The sequence below is a fragment of the Maylandia zebra genome, linkage group LG8, assembly GCF_041146795.1.
Source record: "Maylandia zebra isolate NMK-2024a linkage group LG8, Mzebra_GT3a, whole genome shotgun sequence".
NCBI classification, from domain to species: Eukaryota; Metazoa; Chordata; class Actinopteri; order Cichliformes; family Cichlidae; genus Maylandia; species Maylandia zebra.
The window spans coordinates 2,179,243-2,204,900 of record NC_135174.1 but is presented as its reverse complement, the minus strand read 5'-3'; the positions used below and the strand labels follow the sequence as shown (position 1 = coordinate 2,204,900).

The following is a 25,658-nucleotide window of genomic DNA, read 5'->3' as shown; positions in this document are numbered from 1 at the left end:
TCACACATGTCGTGGATCTTACAATACCAGACTATTTTTAGCAGCATGACTTGTAAATACTTGACTTGCACACATAGATCCACATACACACAAACGGAGAGTAAGAACTTGCAATCATCTTTGACCTATGATTTGGCTTTGATCAGTCGGTCTCACTTCCTTGTTTTGGATGTGTGGATTCCCCTCATGACACACCACTGCTTCTGCTTATGGCAATAACAAATCATGAGATATCAATCACTCCATTTATGGCCAAAATACTTAATGTTCAGCAGCCCCTGTGACATAAAGCTAAGATTTGTCCTTTGTAATCGTCACAAATCAGGTAATGCTGGCAATGCTGACAATGTGGTGCAGGAATTTGCTCTTTGCCCAGTTCAACAATGTGCAATAGTGACTGATTGTACATATTAAAAGCAGATGCAACTGATAAATGTTGATTGGTTGACAAGTGGGCTGGAAGGGAGCAGGGAGTCACTGGGGAGTTCACAGGAAACGGGAGAACTGCGAAAAAATTTCAAAAAATAAAAAATGAAACCACAGACAGTGGCTGCAGTGGACTCTTCGTTGTTTTTAACACGGCTGTACTTCAGCTCTCTGTATGCTATAACTTTGCTCTCCTCCCCAGCTGGCTCACGGGCCAACAACAACATGAGCAACAGTGGCCCATAGACCGGTTATAGCACATATACAGAGCTCACTGCAGGCAGACCGACGGGCCCTGGAGCAGAGCAGACAGCAAACACTTGCTCTGTTCGACCTTAAGTTCTGTTTTAAAGCTGAAGGCTGACAAGATCAGTTTTATTGCTTAAATGACACATTTTGACCTGTGGTTTTCATCACGGTTAACACCGCTGAGTACAGAGTATTTAGATAATAACGAAATTAGATATCCTTTATTTGGATCTCTCAGCATGAGATCCAAAAAGATGTCAGTGAAAGGCTAAAAAACTAAATAAACCTATGAGAGAAATATCAGAAACTTTAGGAGTCTAAATAAACTATCTTGTACATTCAGGCCTGGAAGAACGCAGGGGACAACCAAAATGGTGCCAGGGTCTATCCGTCCTCCTAGACTTCTGCCCTGGGTTTGTTTGTTTCTGTCTGTCTCATCTCTCTGTGTTTGTTTGTGTGCTTCTGTGTTCATGGGTGGAACTCATCGCTGGTCCCTGCCCTTGACTGAGCACACCTGCTCTGCGTGAAGCCACCATCAGGATCAATCTTCGCTGGGCTGTTAAACTGAAACGCTTAGTTGAAACCCTCACTCCAGCTACTCTGTGTGCTTTTGCGCTGCCTCTGCTGTTGTGGATTCTGACCTTCTGCCTTCCATGTGCACAGGTTCCTAGAAAGTGGTGAGCCCAACCCTGAGTTCATGTTTGGACCACCATTGCCGCTGTCACATTTGTGGTTGTTGTAAATTATTTAATGACTGTAAATAAACGTACTGAACTGATCTTCCGAGTCTGCGCTCGAGTCCACCCGTCCTTTAGCCTTGACAAATCTTTCTTTGGTTAAGAATGACCCTTTCATATAAATCGAGAACAAAGCGCACTCTCAGATAGGTAGGCATATCATTGTCCTAGTCTACAATCAAGCAATGCCTCCGTGTATGTAAATACAGAGGATTTACAATGAAGTGGAGAAGGAAATCACATGTTGGAGGCAATGTGTATGTAATGGGCATGTTGCCTGTGGAACCCAGTCCCAAGTGTAATACTGATGGAAGCAGCAGGATGCACGATGCAAGAGAAACATGTATGTGTCCCACACGTGGGGAATTTTTTGGTCATGGCAGAAAGTACAAGAGCAGTAAAAAATTCAGAGAACAAAGAGAAAAACAACAGAATAGAATAAGATCAACAGAATAACAAACTTAGATACAAAATAGAAACAATACTATATGCAATAGAATAAGTACTATACAAATAGAATAAAATACTTTGTTACATAGGGAAAATTGCACATCAAGGAGACAGGGTGAGAGTTACAACTGTGTATGGGATGTGTGTGTGTGTGTGTGTGTGTGTGTGTGTGTGTGTGTGTGTGTGTGTGTGTGTGTGTGTGTGTGTGTGTGTGTGTGAGTGTGTGGTCCTCTGCAGAGACCATGTTGCAGGATGAATTCTGAGGTGTATTCAGTAGTATAGTCTACTCAGATTTAGCCAAATTATTCAGAAATCACTGGACAGCACTTCACTGTGAAGATGTCTAATCACAGAAAGCATACCACAGTGTATCTCATCATGTTATAGCCTTATTCCAAAAGGGACTAAAATTGTGTCCCACCTTAAAATTCTGCACACAATACCTCATAATGACAAAGTGAAAAAAGTTTGTTTGAAAGTCTTCCAAATTTTGTTAAAAATGAAAAAAAAAAAAAGAATCATATGACATATAGATAAGTATTCAACAAAAGCAAGTATTTTTTAGTATAATGCCACAAGCATTGTACTCAACTGTTATTTTGGGACAGTTTCTCCCATTCCTCTTTGCCGTCTCCATCAGGTTGAATGAGGATAAGAGAGCGCAGGCCTTTTCAGATCTGTCCAGAGATGCTTAGTTGGGTTCAAGTCTGGGCTCTGGCTGGGCCACTCAGGAAGAATCACAGAATGGTCCTGAAACCACTCCTTTGTTATCTTGGCTGTGTGCTTAGGGTCATTGTTCTGCTGGAAGATGAGCCTTCACCCCAGTCTGAGGTCCAAAGTCCTCTGGAGCAGGGAGGATATTTCTGTATCTTGCTGCATTCATCTCTGTGACCCTAACTAGTCTCCGAGTTCCAAACTGAGTCTCCGAGCTGCCAAAAGAAATACCCTCAGTGTGATGCTGGCACCATTATGCTTCACTGTAGAGATGTTATTGGCCAGGTGATAAGCAGCACCTGGTCTCCTCCAGATATGATGCTTGGCATTCAGACCAAAGAATTCATCAGACCAGAGAATTTGTTTCTCTAAGGCGTCTGAGAATCCTTTAGATGTCTTTTGGCAAACTCCAGGCAGGCTGTCATGTGCCTTTTACTGAGGAGTGGCCTTCATCTGGCCAATGTACCATATAGGCCTGACTGATGGAGTGCTGCAGAAACAGTTTTCCTTCAGGAAGGTTCTCCTCTCTCCACAGAGCAATGCTGTAGCTTTGTCAGACCATCATGTTCTCGGTCATCTTCTTGACTACCCCGATCACTCAGACTGGAGAGACCGCCTACAGGCAGCCCTAGTCATTCCAAACTTTTCCCATTTGCAGATGATGGAGGCCACTGTGCTTATTGGGACATTCAGTGCTGCACAAATGTTTCTGTTCTGACTATTGTCAAGTTTGTACGTTTGTTTTGTTTGGGTAGTCCACTGGCCCTTTAAGAGAAAGGCATGGCTGTGTGCGGACAGGAGAAGTGTCAGAAAGACTCAGACAATCGACTGATTAATGTGATCTATTCTGTGAGAGGCTGATAAAAAGGCATTCCCTGTGAGTATGCATTATTATTCTGCACTTTATGTTGATTAATAGCAGTTACTTAGATGCTGTATTACGCATGCTAATTCATGGTTTGTAGACAGTTGTTTGGTGTTAGCATTAGCACTTGGTCACGCAGCTCCTCAAGTAATTATTTTAGTTTTTCACTCATATACACTGTATTTTGTTGTTACAGTTTCACACCTGCCATATAAAGCAAAGTCTAAACCCACTCTGGCGTCAGCGACTTTTGTGTGGAGGTGTTTAACTCCTGGATAGTAGAAAGTGGTTCTACGAGGCCAGTACAGTTTCTGTTCCCTTCCCCCGGTCTGTGCCATGCTACGATGATGTCTCAGAGGTGTTCAGACAATTTCTTAAACTTCATGGCTTTGTGATATGTCTTCTATGGAGCCTGTGTATGTGCCTTTCCAAATCACTGCGAATGAACAGAGTTTACCACTGGTTGACTCCAATCAAGCTGGCATGTACAAATCAACTCAAGATTGTTTATGGTGCGATTAGGCCAGGGTGAGGCAACTCGAGGCCTCAAGTGCCCGTGTCCTGCATGTTTTAGATGTGTCTTTAATTTAACACAGCTTATTTAAATGGCTAAATTACCTCCCCAACATGTCTTGAAGCTCTCCAGAGGCCTGGAAATAAACGAATCATTTGATTTGGGTGTGTTGACACAGGGTGAGATCTAAAACCTGCAGGACACCGGCCCTCGAGGCCTGGAGTTGCCTACTTCTGGATTAGGCTATTCATTTCTGACTTTACCGATTATTTATGCTAAGCTATGCTAACAATGTCTAGACTTTTATTTTATAGATACTGGTTATATTTCAGGAGCAGCACAGCCAGTGGTTAGTGATCTTGCATATATAGCAAGAAGGTCCTGAATCCACTGCTTTTCTGTATAGAGTTTGAATGTTCTCCCCATATCTGCATGGGTTATCTCCGGGTACTCCAGCTTCCTCCCAGTGTTCAAAGAAACAGTCCAAAAACATGCAGTTAGTAATTTTAGGTTAACTTCTGACTTTAAATTGATGGTAGGTGTGATCATGGATGGTTGTATCTGTGTTGGCCCTGTAATAAACGGTCAGCCTGTCTTGGGTTTTAGACCTAGACAGACGTAGATAGGTCTCTCACCTGATGGCAGCTGGGATAGGCCCCACCCCTTCCACCCCACAACCTTCAATTGGACAAGTGAAAGAAAAAGGATGCTTACTTTCATTATTAGTGATGAGATCACCGTCTCTGTTAGTAGGAAGCGGAGCTGTCTTGGCCTGATTTTTAAAAACAGAACAAAATACATCATTTCTCAAATGTCTTCCAGTTGTAACCTTTTCTTTTCTGTTCTTAATTAAATTAAAGATTAAACTACCATTGACATAGCCTCTAAATCCTGTCTGCCATTGTAGCTGGCCCTCTATGTATAGATTCATGCTTTAATGACACTATTATCGTGGTCAGAGGAAATGATTCATCACAAACGTGTGTGTGTGTGTGTGTGTGTGTGTGTGTGTGTGTGTGTGTGTGTGTGTGTGTGTGTGTGTGTGTGTGTGTTTATACTAGATGCGTACAGATCATGACTCAGGCAGGAAATTATTTTTATGATCTTTTAGAGATGGAGGCTCAATTATTGAATGGATAATACAATATAATATGTGAACAATGTCCCCACTACACCACTACACAAAGACACGCACACAGAGCACGAGAGCCTGGCAAAGAAGAGCATCCAAACAACCTCTTGAACAAACATACTGTGCTTTCTCTCCCTGCCACTCCACCTGTATCAGTCCTGTTCCATGTTTTTCTTCTCATATTCTTTGGTCTTTTCATCATCCATGCATCACTCTATTTTCTTCTACTTCGTCATCCCTCTAAAACTTGATCATTATTATAATTTAGCCAGGGGTTTCTTTTTGGTCTTGTTCAACATAGAAGTTTTCACCATCACATCAAACTTGCAGTTTTTCCTACAAACTACATGTTACTGCTTTATTTTTATCCAGTTCAATTGATCAGACTTGAAATGCACGCACAGAACAATAGGAGGAAGCAAGGGGATGTAATACACACTCAAAAATGACAATTTTACAGTGTAACAACCAACATTCTGATGATTTTGGCACCATTAAGCTAAACGATGTTGGGTGACTAGGAACAAAGGTGGTGTGATGTTTTTATATTATATTTGAGTGACTTTGACTTTGATATCTGAACTGAAAGGCAGATGTAGTTACTCATTTGTTGCTGACTGCAGTTTGGCTGCTACCATGTTGGATTTTTTGAGACATATTTGAAAGAGAGATTGAAGTGCTAAAATATTAGCTGAGGATTGCAAATTTGATTAGCAAGCTGCACTTGGAAACTGCACTTAGCACTTAGTGCTGGGCTACTAAAATACTAGAACTTTATTTTTTTTAAAAAGCAGAAGAACTAATTTCCTGGATTGTCCACATTGTCAGATAATAACATTTTAAATTCTCCAAAAAGTTTTAGGGCCCTATTGAACAATGTGGAAGATTCTGACCTTGCTTCAGCGAGGTGGGTTTCCTGGGGAAAGAGGGGGCAGGAAGGCTAAGTGTAGGCTGCAGAGATCCATGTGGTAGTGAGAAGAAGAAAGAAAACAGCTTGAGTTCTTACCAGAGTGCAGGTAAGTTGATTTGTGAGCCAGCAATTCCAAACGGGCCTCTCAGATGAGCAGCTATGAAGAGCATGTGGGAAAAGGGACGGATCAAATGAAACTTTGAAAGGATTACAAACTGAAGGAGCTGAAGAATCACCACATCAATGGAAACAGTCTGGCACCATGTGTCTTTGTTATACTTGCCTTCAGGTGAAGACCTGAGTCAAGAACAAGAAACTCAAACAAAAAAAACCAAAATGCAGTTCTGTCGAATCACAACACCTTAACAAATCCTCACATATTTTAGGACATGCTAATGGTAAATGGACTGATTCTTATATAGCGCTTTTTTACTCTCCCGGAGTACTCAAAGCACTCTATACAACTCGCCACATTCACCCAGCCAAGCACTACTTCTATACTGAGTGCTTTCTAACTACACTCACACACATTCATGCATCGGAGAGCAACTTGGGGTTAGTATCTTGCCTAAGGATACTTGGCATGCAGACTGGAGGAGCCTGGGATCGAACCTCCAACCTTTCGATCAGTAGGTGACTTGCTCTACCTCCTGAGCTACAGCCAGGAGCTGTTTTAATGCTACCTGTCTGATTCCTGCGCATTAGTAGTTTCTGTAGAAGTTGATTACACTGATGAAAAATGTGAGGGGAAGGGTTGTGCTTGAATTTGTTAAGATTTACTAGTTTTGGCCGTCCGACTGGGGTCTGGAGTGTGGGGCCTCCCTGCTGCTGCGGAGTCGAGGCGGTCTGCTTCTCCCCACCGCAGGGAAAAGGGTAACACCACCTGGGTCTGGGTGCAGTTCCCCCTCCAGGGGCAAGGGTACCTAGACCTGGTTCGTAGAGTATGCTTGGGGAGTGTGATCGTGTGTACAGCGTCTCTTTATGTCTGTCTCCACGTTGGTTGAGTGTGGAGTAAGTGCATATGAGAGCATGAGGGTGGGAATGGATGTTTGTATCTGTGTGTGCCTGTATGTCTGTGTCTATATGTCAGGTTGGGTATCAGACGCCACCTCTCTGGGGACATCTCAGGCCCTCCAAGGTTTGGAGGCCTATCTCCCCCCACCACTTCCCCTGCCAGTGGCAGATGCCCTCAGACATCGGTGCGTTGGTGGTTCTTTGTGTCCGGGGATGGGCGTCCAGGTACACACCGGCTCACTCCTTGGTGGCTGCTTATCGGGGCCTGGAGCCTGGGGCTCGCTCGGGCCACTTCGGCCACCATACCTGCTTCATGCCCTGGAGGACGGGGCTGTGGCCCCCCACACCCTCTAGCAGATCATTACATGAAGGAACCTTTTAAAAAGCACGTCCATGCTCACAGGTGTACACACGGGTGATCACACCCACAAACTACACCCTTTTTGGCTCCTACCTCAAAGCACACTGTGTTCTGTTGATCTTACGTGCTGCACAATAATGTTTAATATTTAGTATTTACTGTCATATTCACATAGATCATCGTGATGTTGTTTATTATGTTGCTCTCGTTACTTCTGCTTGTTTTCTCATTCATTCTCAACAGGTGAAATTAAAAAAGTATCTACTGTTATCTATTGTTAGCTAGTTTATTGTGATGGTGTTGTTTTTATTATGTTGCTCTTTGTTGTTTGTTTTCTCTTCTGGTTTTTTATCTCCATACAGGTGATCCAGGTGTTTTGTTTGTTTTTATTTCTTTCTTCCCCCTTTCTCACCGTCTCTTCTCTCCTCTATTTTTCTTTCTTTCATTCTTTCTCCCTGTCCTTTCCCCCAGTCATGTCTGTCACATCTTTAAAAAATGAAAATAAAATAAATACATAATTATAATAAAGGTCAATCAAATGGACCAATATGGCAAGGCCATGATGATCCACTTGGTAAAGTAACTCCACTTGGCATCTTTCTTGGCCTTCAGACAACAAATCTGATGGCTAAAGATCCAAATGGAACAGGCAAAAGAATAAAAAAAAGATTTACTAGTTTAAAGTTAGATAGTTAACACTTGCTGACTACGAGATGATTTGAGGAGCATGTCATATTTTGTTTCTTGAAGATATTTGGCCGTAGATGGTATTAATTGAAAAGTTACGAAGCGCTATTACAGTTCCATCTGGATGAGTCACCAATGGCTGGACTAAAATTCCTGGCATTCCATCCAATATTTGTAGTGACATTTTATCCAAACAACAATCAGCTGACATATATTTGTTACTCGTTTTTTGCTATTACTATCCACTGCAATCCTGCTTTGCTGTAGTTTGATACCAGAAATCAAATAACCCTGGCTTGCAGAAATTGTGAATGTGCCAAGGAGATTTTTGCAAACTCAGTCATCTCAGGAATGTTCAACAGGAACTAGAGGACCAGGGATCCCCTCACCTCTCCTCTACTGGTATCCAGCCCACAAAGACCTGTGCAGGTCTTCATCCCCTGATATGCCATCCATCCATCCACTTGTCAGGCTGTGGCAGACCCAGCATCACCAACATACGCGAGCTGCTGTCAGGTTGACTCTTTTCTTACGACAGTCCCTGTCAAAGTGTCCAAGGGCCCCATTGTGCCCTGGAGTGCAGCACCAGCTCAATCTTAGTAGTAGACAAAGTGAAGAGCACTGGAGCCATCCCATCAGTCTCCATTATGAGACAGAGTTAGTGCTCTGCTGTCATATTGCTGTGGTACTCCAAGGGAGATGCTGTCTCATACATCATCAGGGAACAAAGGGCCTGGCTGGGGGTGGGGGTGGAGGAGGTGGGGCCTTCCTGTTCCTCAGACACTCTTACTCTCTCCTTTTAGAGCTCCACAAACATCTGGGGGAAGTTTCACATTGAGCTCAATCCAGACTAAACCTGCATTTTCTGAAAATAAAGCTTCACATTGTGTTTCAGCGTGGTTGGTTCAAACATTGATAATAATGACAATAATGAAGTATTTCAATCAGGGTTTGGATGTGTGTGGCAGCAGTTTGATGTACTTAGCATCAGGTAAATCTTCACGAATATGCAGAATTAATGAAAGGCTGTACAAAATGCACTGTAAAGTTTAATTCAATCCAGTTATATTTACATAGCACTAATCTCCACAAATCAATGTTTCGAGTTGATGGTTGCTCTGATTTGGCGCCATGAATTCAAATCAGTGTTTTCTCTGATTTCTCTGATTTTTTCCTCATTATTATCCAACCAGTTTCCATTTTCTGCAGCAATTCAGAGGTTTGGGCAGTATTTGCAGTTTTGTCTGTATTTAAACAGGAAAAGACGGAGGTAGAGGGTGTGTCTGCGAGAGTGAAGCCTCTGGCATCTGACAAACACAACGTTAGCATAGCAAAAGGCAGCCCTGCTGTCACTACATTATCTGCAGTGAGCCATCCCCCACACAGTCAGAAGTAGTGACAAGTCATGATCAGACCAACTTAGACTCTATTTGAATAAACATTGCGCTCTAATTTGTTTAAGGGCCACAGGGATATACTACAAATGAAGTTGAACACAGCCAGGCTTTTGTTGTCTTAGCTGGCTCGACAAAGCCAGATAACAGATATGATGATGATGGTTATCAACTTCTCAATTTAACTGGAATTTTTTCTTCTAGGCTTGGTGTGCCCTCATGTAAAAAGAGGCATTTTGTGAGTTTTCCACAAAAATGATCAATCAGGGATTTAGTCAGGCAAGGATTTAAAAAGGTGATTAAAATCTATAAAGAATATATAAATATAACAGTAAATACAATTCAGTACCGTCGGAATGAAGACAAGAAATTAGCCCTGCCAGAAATAACTCATTTGGTGATTTCACAACCAAGTTGTGTGTTCAGGGGAAGTTACCACGGGTAAAAACAGAGCTTTCCGTTCTATAGAAAACTGACTTTAATCTTGACACAGCTTAATTACAAATCACAAATTATCCTAGTTTCCAAATGAGATTGTACGTCCTGATGGGACACTCAGAGTTCAGGAGCAGCCTTTCCTCTCTGTAAAGGAGAAAATCAGCTTCACCTCCACGCGAGTTTATGTGTAATGGTTACAGATAGGTTAACCATGTATATCCTGTGCATCCTGGTCCCTGGCTTCTCTGTTTATAGTCAAATGTAATTTATGGACCTGCAAATGTGTCACTTTGCATACAGGTTTCCATTCGGACAATGAGCAGAGAGTTGTTTTCCCCCATCGCAAACATGCTCCCATGCAGTCCTAAGTTACTGGATGTGGATGACCAGTGGAATGGTCATGACGGTGGAATGCACGACTCGCACGTTCCAACAGCATCGCAAGCAAGAGTGGCCCAAAAACTGCTTGTACTACATCCTTTGTACACTGCCTTTGACACTATCTGGAGACAGGTGTCTCCCCCTGCTCGAGCACAAAACAAGCATTACCTTTCATGTCTTGTATTATCTGTCTTTGGTTACTTCCTGTTTTACCTTGTAGGTTAGTTTCCTTCTATCCGTCCTACCATTTCCTTCCTCTGTGACTGTCTGTTCCTCCCTTGCTGTTTCCTGCTGTGTTCAGTCCTCACCTGTCTTCTCTGTACAGTCATATGAAAAACAGAGTTTTCACAGGACTCTATGCAGACCTGTGAAAAACGATGATTCAGTAGCTTCAGTAGAACAACCTTTAACAGCAATAACTTTGCATAACTGTTTTCTGTATGACTTTATTAATTAAGAAATTTTGGCCCACTCTTCTTTATAGTATTGCTTCAGTTTGTTGAAGATTTCATGCAACATTTATACACATCTCTCGTAAGGGCCTTCCACAACATTTTAATCTGGCTGAAGTCTGGACTGGGTCTTTTCTTTTTCAGCTGTTATGTTGTGGAATTATTGTCTTGACACAATTTTGGATTTAGCTGTTGGACAGATGACCTCATATTTGACTCGTTGACTTCAGGTGATGGTTGACTCACTGACTCAGGTCCTGTGGCTTCAAGATAAGAAGAAATGGTCACCTCTAATACATTAACTGAGATCCGAGATGTTGTTCTTGGGTTTTGTGCACTTTTCTCAGCATTTCGCTGTCTGATCTTGGAGTAAATTAGCTAGGAAAGTTGTGACACTGTGTTTATGCACACCTTAACGCTCCAGGCCAACAAACTGCTGAAAGCCCCACTAAAACCAAATTTTATAAAGGTGGTTATCCTCGCAAATGATCATTTAATTTAGTGCATTTCATTAGCAGCACCTGTCTGCTACTTACCCTCTTAATCCCCATGCAAGCAGTAAGGAAATAATGACATAAAGCAGGAAGGTGTACTGTTTTTTGAGGAATACACACCATCACATACAAATACCACACATTACAGAGGAAGCCACTCGAGTATACACAAAGGTAATAGTTTCTATCAAAGCAGCAATGGCAGTGATAAATGGGCTGGTTCCACCCCATTGTTTTACACTTTATTGGTGGTTCTGAATGCTGACTGATAGAGATGCAGTAGATTATAGCTTGACCTTCAGTTTTCCCCTCAGAAGAGACAAAAACCAAAAAGTATTCAAAATTATTACACAAGTCAGAGAAGAAGTTAACATCAAATGAAGAGTAATCCAGTGCTCCAAAAACAACTGGATCCTCATTTCAATGTGAAAGCTGAAATAAGTGAAGTACCACTGTATCACTGACTCTCTTATCCACTGTGAGCCAGCACAGCTATGTTTCCCAGCACGTTATTTATAATAAGGAAACACTATACAGGACAGGATGAACTCTTAGAACCTGTTTTATTGTCAGAAATCTCAGCGTGAGAGAGGGAACTCATTCAAACCTGAGGAAAACCTGAATAAAATGATTCTCAATCAAATCTTTATTTTGACATATAAGTAAAAAAATGTTGAGCATGAAATTGCAAATGAACATAAAATCAAAGAAAACGATCACATTCACATGAATATATCCTATGTAGAGTAGGAGGAGGCAAATGCTTGTTAATTCCTACACCTATATAACTTATAATACATATGTTTTGATTATAATATACATATATGGTAACTTACACTCCATTGTTGCATTTAAATATGCATCGTTATTCACTGATCTGTAATTATTTAATTATACCACATGAAATACAAGTACAGCAGGTTAAATAAGTATCAAATCCATCACCAATTTTTAAGTAAATATGTTTCTAACAGTGCTCCTGACCACCCTACCAATCCTGCCACTTAATGCTAATTAATATCAGCTGGTTCACTCCAAAGTGATGGAACACACAAAATATCTCATGATGGGTAAAGCCAATGAGCTCTTGCAAGACTTTCACAGCCGTATTGCTCCAGAACATACTGATGACATTGGTTACAGAAGAATTTCTGACGGTTCCAGTGAGCGCTCTTGGTGCTATTACCCAGAATTGGAAAGAACATCATTTCACCTTAAACCAGCCACAGCTCCCCACAAGATTTCAGATAAGGAGTGAGAAGAACTGTCAGAAGAGTTGTCCAAGAGCCGAGGACCACTCATAGAGAGCTACAGGAAAACCTGGAATCAGCAGGTACAACAGATTCAAAGGAAACAATAAGTAATGCACTCAGCCACCATGACCTGTGCGCACACTCACCATGCAAGACTCCAGGGCACCAAAGTTTGCTGAGCAACATTAAAACAAGTCTGTGTAATACTGGGAGAATGTAGTTTGGTCAGATGAGATCAAAACTGAACACATTATGTTTAGATGTCAAAAGGCCTTACCAACACAACATAACACTGAAGTCTGGAGGTGGGAGCATCCTGGTGGGGGGCTGTTTATTCAGCGTACAGCACTGAGACATTAAATATAACTCCAGGAAGGATGAATGGAGACATTGTTGATTAAAATCTGCTGCCATCTACCAGGATGATGAAGATGAAACAAGGATGGATGTTTCAGCAAGACCATGATCTCAAACACAGCCAATGGAAACTGTTGGTTTCAGAGAAATCAAGTAAAGCTGCTGGAACGGCCCAGCCAATCACCTGACCCGAATCTGTGGGAAGGATCCACGGAGCATTCGGGATTTAGAGACTGTTTGTGTGGTGAGTGGGTCAAAGTCATGAGCAATGATGGGACTGGTTTCTCCATACAGACGCTGCCATGAACTGTCATCACCAACATTTGTATAAAGTAATAAATGTCCGTGTGTTTAATGTCCCTGTGTCATTTCTCATTCTTGCGCAACTGAATTTATGGACATCTGTGGTTTGATTTCTGTGCATGTGTGGATTACAAGGGTTGATCCAGGTATTGGTAAAATGTTAGTCAGTATGCTTCTGTCAGGCGTTGTGTGGAGGCGAGGAAGAAGGAACCCAAACGCAGGACTGGCAGGTAGGTGAAGGTTTATTATTGGGAGTGGGTGAGCAGAGGGTGAATGGACACTGACTGGCTAGACAACTGAACGGCTGACTGAACTGAGGGAACACACGGGAAGGACAACGTGACATCAACATCAATGACACGACAGTGGACGAGTAGAAAGAGAGGGCTTAAATACACAAACTGATGAGGATGATAATGAGAGACCGGTGAGTACACAGCTGAACATAATCTGGCTAATGACACAAGACGAGCTGACACAGGAAAAGCAGGAAGTGAACACATGGAAGTGGCAAAATAAACTGAACATGAACAAAACTGAAAACACTGGGTCACCGACCCAGGAACCCTGACAGCTTCAGTCCTGCTAGGCTCTGCTTAGTGTGGGCAGCCCACACTATGAGCTCCTGCCATGTGACTGACTCCCCTCTGCCCTCTACCTAATGTTGAACTAATAATTACTAAATAATTTACAGCAGATACAGAAGCATTTAACCTGCTTGTGTGTTTTGTGTATGTCTCTCTCAGCGAGTACCTTTTCATGTCATTATTCATGGAAAGGTACATCTCAGCTGTGTGGTCGAGGTCTACAGCCGAAGAATCAGAGACATAAAGAAAGAGGTTGATAGATGAGACAGTACAAACCTTTATTAACCTGCTGCTGTGAAACAGTTTGACTGAACCAGTTTATCTGGATGTGAAGAGATTATCAAACCTGTCATGTTAAAAATACAACAACAACCATTCTAACAATTCTTTTTTAAATTTTCAAACGTAGTGACATAAATGCACACAGGTAACAAAGCAAGCGAAAGGTTCTGAGCCACTCGTGCACCCGTAGCTCGTCCTCCACTATCCACGGCTTCTCCAGGTGTCTGGAGCGATGAAACACAAACATAAACAAAGAATATTCCATCATTTGCTGTTTTGATGATGATGCTTAGAGCACTATCTAACACACTGGCCTAAAATCTCCCACAGGTGTTGAGATGTGGTGACTTTAAAGGCCACAGCCATGATTTCCATCATTTGATCCTCATTAGACGGTTCAATGAGCCCTCTTGTCCTCTTGTCCTATGGATAGAAATGTTTAATCAAAGGATCATTTGCACAGACTCTTTCAACTAAGTGGCCCTAAATCCAGCGAGTCAAGACTGTATGATTTTCTTGGAGTGCACCACACGGTGGAATATCCTGCATACCGTCTCAGCCCTGCTTATAGTTAGCACAGGACCAGTAAAGTATAGTAGTGGTAAGTATTACCCTGTATTGCACTGTTAGAGCCCTTTTTCTGATTTCCGGAGAGAAATCCTGTTGAATTTCCTTCCCCAGTCTTTAAACACTTGGGATTTCGGTCAATGAACCAATTTACAGTTGTATCCGAGTCCATTTTTAAGCTTGTGTTTCACCATACGGTCAATATGCAATCACAGCGAATGTTTAGGTTGAGTATTTATTTCTAACAGGACCTTTTCAAACTTCTTACCAACACGTCAGCAGAAATTGTTAACCGCTTTATAAAACCAAAAATGTTTGATTTGCTTGTTTTCATTTGTTTGCTCATGGCGCATGCATCTACTTTTACCCAAAGAAATGAACAGGTTGGAAGCATTTTATTGACTGATTGGTGTAATTGTATTTGTAATTTCTGCTTTCAGTTTGAAATTGTGAGTATTAGCTGCAGATTTTTTAAAGGGGTAAAAACAATAACCACTCTATATCATGTCTATAACTGACAGTGTGTATTTTGCTGCTCTCCAAAGAGTATGAGGGAACACCTTTAGGCTTAAGGTGAAAAGATTGGAGCCCAAATAAAACCCAAATTCAAAAGCCCGAATAATACAATTGTGCATCGTTTGGTATATATAAACATGTTCATCTCTTGCCTCTCACAGTTCGCTGACGGATGAACAAAATCCCCAGAAAAGCTTGGTCTAAAGAGACGTCTTTTTGCTGGAAAGAACAAACATTAGCATTGCATTGTCTTTTTCTGTAAGATATGCAGACATTTTTTCCAGCAAGCTAATGAATTTTCATGTTTGGCCCAAGTTGTTAGCATTTTATTATGAACAACAGAGTTCACTTCTTTCTCAATGATGGCCTGATTCACTGAGGCCACAGGGGCCAACAAATGAAAGACTCCTCATATGCTTCACAGTGGAACACATCGCAAAATAATGACAACTCTGATGACAGAGAACAGGCTGTGTATTGACTGAATACAAAGGCCACTAAGTGATCCATAAGCAGCTGTTGTCATTGTCTCATTGTCCCAATATGCTGATTCCAGAGGACAGAGGAATGTGTGTGTGTGTGTGTGTGTGTGCGCTGTGTTTTCAAAACCTTATTCAGTGTATTTAGCATACTGTTGATTTTCACCCTTACATATGTCAGCGTCCACATATAAACATTATATATGCATCCTCAAACATGCATTTTTTGCGATGCAAAAAGCAGATAGCGAGAGAATCACTTGCTTCATTCAGGTCCTTGGCTGCGACTCTGGCAACGGCATGATGAAGCTTACTTGACTTCTCTGCAATGTCAGTCATGCACATTTTAAACAGCCAGGGAATAATGTTGGCTTTATGTGTGCGTACCAGCACCAAATGCAAATAAGATCTCAAACAAACACGGGTCTTTGCTGCTTTGTCCTCGGTGAACACATAACTCAATATTGTTTTATGCAACTTATATTCTGGACGGTAAAATGAGTACTAGCTGCAATATTTGTTCATTTCTTAAAAGTATCAATAATAAGTTTGTCAAAGGATTAAAGAAAAATACTAGTTCATTTGAACCTGTGCTATTGCATTAATCTTTCTATTGTGATTCCAAGTCAGACACGAAGTTGCTAATTAGTGTATCATCTCCTGTAACGTTAGAGGTTTTATAACATTTTGATATTCCTGTAGTAGCAAATATTCATCCATCCAAGAAGAGATGCCCTGAATTCCTTTCTGGAAGAATTCCAGCTCTGCTGGCTCGTTCTGAAGCAGAGCTGCAGCAGATCTGCTCTGAGCTCCTCACCTTATCCCAAAGGGTAAACCCAGACACTCTTTAAAGGAAGCCCATTTTCTGATCCCTACTCACAGCTTGGCGAGGGTAGCAGTGTAGATAACACTACATCAGCAGCCTTGTGATTTAGCTCCCTCTCTCAACAGTCCTATACAGCGTCCACATTACTGGAAATACTGCACCAATCTCTATACTATACTGCAGTACTATACTGCTATGGTAGCCAACGTTTCAAATGCAGGTTTGACAGGTTTGTGAGTGTACACTTTATCCAAAACCTAGTGAGGGTTTACTCAACGTTGCCAGTGGATGGCTGTAGCTCAGCAGGTAGAGCAGGTCACCGACTGATCGGAAGGTTAGTGGTTTGATCCCTGGCTCCTCCAGTCTGCATGTCGAGAGTGAATGTATATGAATGTAGTTAGCAGAAAGTGTGTGATTGGGTGAATGTGGTATGTTGTATAGAGCACTTTGAGTAATCTGGGAGAGTAGAAAAGCGCTATATAAGAATCAGTCCATTCACTGTCTGAACAGAGTTTAGTCACATGTTGTTATTACATGGCTTGATTAAGGTACACATTAGGCTGACATCTGGGGCCAGAGCTGAAACTGTTCTGGGCCAGCACAGGGCCAGCAGTGTGTCTGCAACTGGCCTTGTGCTGGCCCATGTGTGGGCCAGATCTGGGCCACCAAAAGGCAGTCATTCTTTGCGGTGTGTGGGTCATGTGTAAGCACATTGTGTGGGCCAGATCCGGGCCATACCAATATTGCTATGTGGGAAGAGACTGAGATTACCAAACCTAACAGCCTACATGTCTTGGATGTACCTTTACTGCTAAATACTATGAAGTGAATTTGAAACGTCTTTATGTTGTCATCCAAGCTTCTATGTTTGGTGCAGATTTCAGTTTGACAGATTCCACTGCACACTTTAGCTAACAAACTAGCTGATACAGAGTGGCACAAAGGAAAGGTGATGATGAAAGCAGACAATATAAAAAACATGAAGAAAAGATAAAACGTCTGCAAGAAAAGCTTGAGAAACAGGTTGTTGTGAGCTAGCAGCAAGGCAGCCTAATTATGGCACTGTAACAGTACTGGAATGGTGCCGTGGGTAAGGAAACTGACTTGACTGGTTAAGGCCTTCATGTGGGTCACATCGTACACACAAAGCATCTGTGATTTAGTAGTTACCACTAGCTGTCTGTATTACCAGCAAAAGATCCAATTTATGCATTTATTATTTCCTTGGCTGTAGTAATCCTTTGATACTAGAGAGAAAAACCACAACAACAAAATGGTCAACTCTTAGGCTGTGTGTGTGTGTGTGTGTGTGTGTGTGTGTGTGTGTGTGTGTGTGTGTGTGTGTGTGTGTAGATCAGCAAAATACTTTTTTTTGCATTTTCATATCATTATGTTTTTGTATTTGTATTAGAACTGACATCCTATCGCTTTCAGTTTATGCCTTTCTTTTCTGCCCTTTTATATAAAATATCATATACCATTCAAAGTTACATTGACTTTATCCAGCCTATTTTACACACATTACCCTGTCTTGACTAGTGTGCTTAGTGTGCAAAATATAATAAGTACATTTACACTGAATATGACACCCCCCTCCCCCCATAAAAAACCAAACAAAAAACTAAAACAAAATAAATAAATAAGTAGAAAAAATGTTTAGCTACTTTGCATGGAGTTGTGCTCACAACCCTAAATGGCAGGCTGTATTACACAAGTGTGGAGCATCACCTCGCCACATGGATCCTGGAATATTTTAACAATAAACAGCATTCTTTCAAAATATTCTCTCACTTGGTGTTTTGATTGGTGGTGCAGAGCACTGTCCCTCTGTAAGAACTGAAGATATGAGTTGCATGATTTTTATCCTGATCAAACCATTCATTCATAGTTCTCTTTGTACTGACGTGCAATGACCTGTCACTCTGAAGCAGGGGTGGCCAATTAACTTTCCCAAGGGACCACATGAGGAACTGAGGCCTCTGTCATTAGGACTGTGAATGGTAGGATTAGGACCCTGGAGACAGACCATGAACTCGAAGGGGACTTGACATTGGAGACAGAGGGGGACGACAAAGAGGACCAAAACTGAATATCATAAAACCAATAAGAAGATCCAAAATATAAACAGACAACAAACAGAGGATATAATAATGAATCACACACACTCACAAACAGCTCAAAACATTGGGTCAGAAATGCAGAAACCCTCATCCTATCTGCTTGAAGCGTCTACAGGTGCATTTCACTGTTAGTGCTTTATGTCAAAAAATGGCAAAGCTTCACACATCTGTTGTGTAAAATCCTTATGGTCGTGGTGTGTGTGGGCGTGGATGGGTGTGAAAAGTTAAAGAGAAAAGAAAGCCTCAGCAGAAGGAAAGAAACGGAGACGGAGGATGTGATGCGGGGGAGGGCCACAGAGAGTTCAGTGGCCTGTCTGGCCTTCCCCTCGACAAACTCGGCTGCGTCCTCGGGACCTCTGGGAAATGTAGTGTCACTGACAGACGGAGCTGTTCTTTATTGTTTCGGGCTCATTTGTACACCCGCCAGTCTTCCACAGTTGCACAAAGGTGTGTATTAAACAGGATCCGATGGCGCAGTGGTTCATTGCTCGCGTTAACGCGAAGAAGACCACGATAAAGTGTTCAGGTTACACTTCACATCCCACGCTGCTTGTTGCTTCATGCGCAGGCTCTTTGAGCGAGGACGAGGAGGCGACACCGCGGAGAATGAGTGGAGGGAGGCTCTGATCTGGGCTTCAAATCAGACATTTTCACTATGAATTGCGTTTGTTTGTTTGATAAAAGTCGCACTTTTTGAACTGGCCGAGCCTACAGTACATCTGCTCACACTGCAGGATTTATGTGGCACTTCAACAAAGGTGGTGGAAATCCTGGCAGAGAGACGCCGAGAAGTTCTTTGCTTTTGTAATTTTGGGGACAGCATGCCGCGAGACAACAAAACTCCTCTCATCCAGAAAATAGCGAAACAAGCCTATACGACGTTCAGAGGCTTGCAGTCGTCTGCCAACGGCGACGTTAAAGTCGTTGAGGACAAACTTAATGGGCTAATCTCCTTAGTAACTGCCGTCAGGGCTTCCGACGTGAAAATTGCTCCTCGGAAAACCAACTCGAGCTCCGGGGCAGCGGAGCTCCAGAGCCCCCCGGTCACCTACATGCACATTTGCGAGACGGAGGTGTTCAGTATGGGTGTGTTCCTGCTGAGGAGCGGCGCGTCCATACCGCTTCACGATCACCCGGGGATGAACGGGATGCTCAAGGTTTTTACACCTCTGTGTTCAGCTAACGCCATTTAAGCTAACTAGTTGAAGCCTTAACTAGCTGGACGTGTGCGTAACATACCTTTAACTTTCCACTCGAACCCACGTAGGGTCAGCAGGCTAAATAACTACGGTTAGCCCACACCTTTAAATACTTGATGGGTGGAGTCATTTATGTCCTTTTTCCAACATGGATGCTGCGTTACACCGTTTGGTGCCTTTCTGATACAGTCAGTTGTGGGCCTATTGTAAAGAAATGTAATTGGTGGCTGTGGTCACAGCATTTGTAACAAGGAACATAGAAATGGAAGTATTTTACTGACAGACAGAAATACATCTGGTGCTGGAGCCAAAGCTCTTCCAGGTCAGACTTCAGATTTGGTGAGTGTGATCACCTATATACAAGCAGACGTTTTGCTCTTCTGCTGGTCTGGAGCGTTCAGGTGTGCACTAACACAAGTTCACCTCGTAGTCAGACCATGCAAAGCTCAGGTGTGAAAAACCCAAGAGCTCCATCTCAGATTGTGCAGGCCTCAGTTAATAAGTTATATGATACAGTTCATGTCAGTACAATTGGGGAAAAGTATGGCTTTTTTGTATGATTGCCGGAGAACATGGCACTACAGATAAGTCGTGTGTGAATAAACCACAATGTCCTTTGGACAGACTAGTTAAAGTAGTGATGTCTGCTAGAATGCACAGTGCTACGTTCAGTGAAAACAAAACACAACACATCTGATGTTGCAGCCAGAGGACCTCGGTGCAACCAAAGCACAGCTAGAGCTATCTGTCTGATAGCTAAAGCTTGACCAAAATTGCGTCATACAGACACTGTAATAAATGATATTTTACACAGACTGTGTATCTACTGTATGCAGACATACATCGTGTGGAAGGAGAAAAATCATAATGTATTACTTTAACATTTTGAGGTATTTGGTAGGAGACAAAAATCAGCATCTGCTGTACAAATCTACCAAATCAAATATTTGTGAATAAGGGAGCAGCCAAAAGTAGCTGTTGCTTGTTAAATACTCAGTATGAAGATTGTTTTTAGTTTGGGTTTGTGGTTGTCTTCTACTAGAAGTGTCAGAGTGCACTAATTTGTTTGTTATAAACGCTTTTAAACCAAAAAAGCCAATTGCAAGTTGTTCAGCTCCTGTGCCTGCCACACCAGTGATCACCCCTCCACCACAGTTGGTATGAGGTGCTGATGTGGTGTCTTTGGTTTTCTCCAGTGTGGTGGTGTATCTTATAGCTAAACATCTCCATTTTGGTCTTATCTGTCCAAAGGATGTTGTTCCAGACATCGTGTGGTGTGTTCAGATGTGCTGACATTTTCATAATAGCGAGATGGGGCTTTCTCCTGGCAACTCTTAGAATTAGTCAATACTTGTTCAGTCTATTTCTAGTTGTACTGTCATGAACTAGCATTTAGCATATTAACGCAGGCCTTTAGAAGCCGAGATGTTTCTCTTGGGATTTTTGCACTTTCTCTGAGGATTGCATCGTCTGATCTTGGAGTAAGTTTAGTGAGACATCCACTCCCAGGAAGATTGTGTTATTAATGCGATCGCGATGCGGGGCGATCGTGGCTCAAGAGTTGGGAGTTCGCCTTGTAATCGGAAGGTTGCCGGTTCGAGCCCCGGCTCGGACAGTCTCGGTCGTTGTGTCCTTGGGCAAGACAATTCCCCCGTTGCCTACTGGTGGTGGTCAGAGGGCCCGGTGGCGCCAGTGTCCGGCAGCCTCGCCTCTGTCAGTGCGCCCCAGGGTGGCTGTGGCTACAATGTAGCTGCCATCACCAGTGTGTGACTGTGTGTGTGAATGGGTGGATGACTGGATATGTAAAGCGCTTTGGGGTCCTTAGGGACTAGAAAAGCGCTATATAAATACAGGCCATTTACCATTTAATGCACATCTGAATGCTCCAGACTAATATACTGCCAAACTGTCTGCATGTATAGAGGTGTGCACACGCAGGAGCTCCTGGCTGCTACTGACCTTGTACCCTGTACCCATAGAAGCAGTAAGGACAAAAACACGGCTGGACACGGATCCATTCCAGCCAAAGTAATCAAAATAACTGAGTACATGTAAAAATGACCTAATACATGTAATTGATTACAATTAGCTGTCGCACCTGTAGAATATGAGCTTCTGTTCACACATGTGACTAAACAGTTATAATAGTTACATGAATAGTTATTTTAAACTGGTTGGATTCCCAGCATGGACCTGGCTTTTAAGTATAGTCCCCACATTGTTAAGGTCGGGGCTTTAGGAAGGCTATCCAGAAGCTGAATGTTCTTAACTTCTGGCTAAAGCTATTTGCATATCTCTTTGTCAGCAAGTAACTAGTTTCCATTCTTGCTAACTTTTTCCTGTCCTGTGGTCCAGGTTCTCTATGGAAAGGTGAACGTCCGCTGCTTTGACAAGCTGGAGCAAAACCTGGCTGTAACCACAGTCCCACCCGTATTTGACCCCCCGGTACCCCCACTGCAGATGACCTCCGTGTGGCGTGCCGTGCTCCGCTCAGTGGTTGAGTACTCAGAGAACAGCGGGCCATGTCTCCTCACTCCTGTGCGGGATAACCTTCACCAGATCTACGCAGTCGATGGGCCCGCCGCCTTCCTGGACATCCTGGCTCCTCCGTACAATTCAGATGATGGGCGAGACTGTCACTATTACAAAGTCCTGCAAAGTGCACTGGAAGATGAAACCGATGCAAAAGGTCACCAGGAACAGCAGGGAGAGAAGGGGAAGGAAGAGGAGGTGTGGCTCTTAGAAATCCCTCAGCCGGAGGATTTCTGGTGTGGTGGGGAATCATACCCAGGGCCTGCAGTCTCTGTGTAATAGAAGCCTGCGCTCGAAAGCAAACACACTACAAAGCATTACAGACTTGTTTGTTCTGCCATCTTCCAGAAGGAAAACCAAAAATTGAGTCATAATCACCTGGAAGTTACCTGGACTGACTGCCTTGCTCTTGGTTAAGGATAATATATTAGTGCAGAGGTATACACAGGCTTAAACTGACTTAAAGCCCTCCTGGAGTCAGGACAACTGAACAGCCTTCCACAAATATCCCTGTGATCCCGGGGAATTCTCATTCCTAATATGGTGTTTTCCTTCAGATCATTATGTGGCCGTGTACACTGATGAATGTTATTAGCAACACTTTGTGAATGGTGGGGTATCATTAGGATCTCTGCTGTGCTGCTTGTTGTTGGTCTCTGCTGCAGAGAGCCTCCACATTGCCAAAGCCTGCAGCTCTCCTGTCTGCCTTATATGTGAATAATGAATGTACACTTATGAAGAAGGCCATGTACCCACTCACTGCACACATTATATTTACGCTTTCTTTTTATTCTTTTCACTTATCCATGACATGCTTCCTAAACAGGTTTGGTCAGTTATTAGAGGAAAGAAAAAAGCCGTTTTTACAAAGATGGCTATGGCTAAGTGCTGGAAATGGAAGATGTATTGGATAACTTTAATATTTTAACCATTTTCACTGTCTTTGACGTGAATCCTACGTATGTCACCTGAGCTTATGCCTGGAATTCCCTACGTTTGACTCCACACACATTTGTGTCAGTATGACCATGATGCTGTTACTTTGATGATGAATGTATGTGGAGCAATAAAACAGATGAAGATGCTCACAAATAAAAAATGTCTTTTATCGTTAATAGAGTTTAAAATCTGACGAAAGTTACTATATTTTGGGAGGAGGGTGGGTGCTGAGTTACTCAGCAGAAACCTGCCTGGCCCTGTCAGTGACCTGCACCACTGACAGTCAGAGTGTAGTCTGCAGTGCTGATCCTGAGGGAAAGTGCTGTCAGCTGTTGATGGGCTGTTTTGACCCAATCAACATATTGTATTTTTCCAGAATGCCTGCAGAAACTCGTACTGTCCTGGGTCAGTGACCAGGTGTTTTGAGTTGTTGTATCGTTATTGAACTTTGATTTTGTCTTTGTTTATCTTTTCTCGTTTTGGTTTCTGTTTCTGTGTTCCATGGTTGCTGTTCCCTCCTAGTCAAGTTATGTTTCCTGTTTTACTTTGAAAGTCTGTGTCCTATCTAAATGTATTGAGTTTTGCTTCCTGTCTCGTCTTGTCAATAACTCCCAGCTGTGTCCTCCTTCTATGTCTCTTTCCCTCGTTATCCCTCTGTGTATTTAAGCCTTGTGTTTGCCTGTTAGTTGCTGGTTTGCCTGTGTGATCTCCCTCCTTTGTCTTATGGTTTCCCTCCGTGTCTCCCTGCGTCTCTGGTTTTGGCTTCAGGTTTGTTTTGTTAGTTTTATTCTCGCCTTGCTGTTTCTGTTTGTTTTCTCCTACCTCTTAAAATAAAGCTCACTCGCATCAAAAGTTGCTTCCTGGGTCCTACTTCCAACCTCCACTCGTCTGCCACTGCCGACGTGACACGTACAGTATTTTGCAATATTCACAAGCCACTCCTGATTTTTCTTATTCTGCTAGGGAAAGTAGAAGCATATGGAAAATAAATAGAAATACAGTGTATAAACAAAAATAATCGCCTTTATTCTTCATCATGGTCTGAACTCTTCTAGCGAAGCTTTCTAGTAATTTCTCTGAGTAGTCTTCAGGAATAGTTCTCCAGACTCTTTGAAGGATATTTCTTCTTTGGATGCCTTTTTGCTCTCTGTCATCCCATGATTCTGAGGTTCAATTATGTCGCACAAAATCATAACAACAGTTGCCTAACGGTGCTTAAATTGTAAGTTAAAGACTACAATAAGAGAAAATGAGCGATGAGATGACCCGCGTTGGGAACAGTGGGAGATAAAACACCATTTTTGTTTCCCTTTTTGTTCTTCGTGACAGCCAACCTTACACTGAGAGCACTACACAGATTCTACATTCCAGCAATATCCACAAATATTATAGACATATAATAATAAACACCAATAAATAGAATGTTTCTATATTTTAATATAAAGCTACAAATTTAAAAGTCCACTATAGATAACCTTTTGATAAAGGTGCATGGTGAACAGTGTGCATTAGACTGTGGAACAGTGAGAAATGCTGACAGTAATGTTAAAGTCTCTACACCCACCCACTGGCGTTAGCAAGTCGCGTGCCCTGTGGGAGGAATGATCTCCTTGGTCTGTCCGTGGAGCAGGAAACCAACTGCAGGCTGTTAGTGATGCTGCTCCGCTTACTGCCCGCTGGTCTGTTAGGCTCTTCAGCGCTATGCAAACAGAGGAGGCTGCCTTCCTCACCATTCTGTCCAGATTCAAAGTGTCCCTCTTCTCTGTGCAGCCCCTGAAGACCATAAGATAAGATAAGATAAGATAACCTTTATTAGTCCCACACGTGGGAAATTTGTTTTGTCACAGCAGGAAGTGGACAGTGCAAGAGTTATGAGGCAAAAATTAGAATACAATAAGAATAAATACAGTACACAGCTGTACAGAATAGAATAAAATAAAATACTATATACAGTAGAATAAAATAAAATAAATATACAATAAGATAAAAATAGAATACAAATACAAATACTACCATCACTAACTCTCTGGTTTTGTTGGTGTTAAAATGCAAGTAGTTGGATTGACAGCGTTCAAGAAAATCTTGGATCAGTGTCTTGTACTCCTCGTTGTATAAATTGTCTTGTTTAAATAATTGTCTGTCAGAAATCAAACAATGGTTAAATGACAGTTTCCTTCAGTTAAATGCAGATAAACCAGAAACTTTGATTATTGCACCTGATCACATGCTCTCAGAAATTAGGCAGTATCAGTTTTTTAGACCCTTCATTTCAGTCGAGTCTCAGAAACTTAGGTGTTGTATTTGACAGTTCGATGTCTCTTGAGAAACACTCTAAACAACTTGTCCGGAACAGTTTTTATCATCTAAGAAACATTTCTAAACTCAGGCTACTGGTGTCAAAGGCAGAACTTGAGATGATTACTCATGCTTTTATCTCTTCTCGTTTGGATTATTGTAACGGTCTTTTTACGCGTCTCAAC

General features: G+C 42.3%; 2 protein-coding genes across 2 annotated transcripts; one reads left to right on the top strand and one right to left on the bottom strand.

The window, feature by feature from the left end:
- Positions 1-2,652: 2,652 nt before the first annotated feature.
- On the bottom strand, positions 2,653-3,779 carry LOC143419989 (uncharacterized). The gene is given in 4 exon segments (XM_076887852.1): positions 2,653-2,949; positions 2,951-3,185; positions 3,187-3,360; positions 3,646-3,779. Coding segments are annotated over 4 exon segments (840 nt in total).
- Positions 3,780-19,066: 15,287 nt separating this feature from the next.
- adoa (2-aminoethanethiol (cysteamine) dioxygenase a) lies at positions 19,067-24,030 on the top strand. Its single transcript, XM_004570381.6, has 2 exons — positions 19,067-19,665; positions 22,063-24,030. Exons 1-2 carry the CDS (start codon positions 19,330-19,332, stop codon positions 22,516-22,518), a joined length of 792 nt encoding a protein of 263 aa, XP_004570438.3. The 5' UTR covers positions 19,067-19,329; the 3' UTR covers positions 22,519-24,030.
- The last annotated feature ends 1,628 nt before the right edge of the window (positions 24,031-25,658 follow it).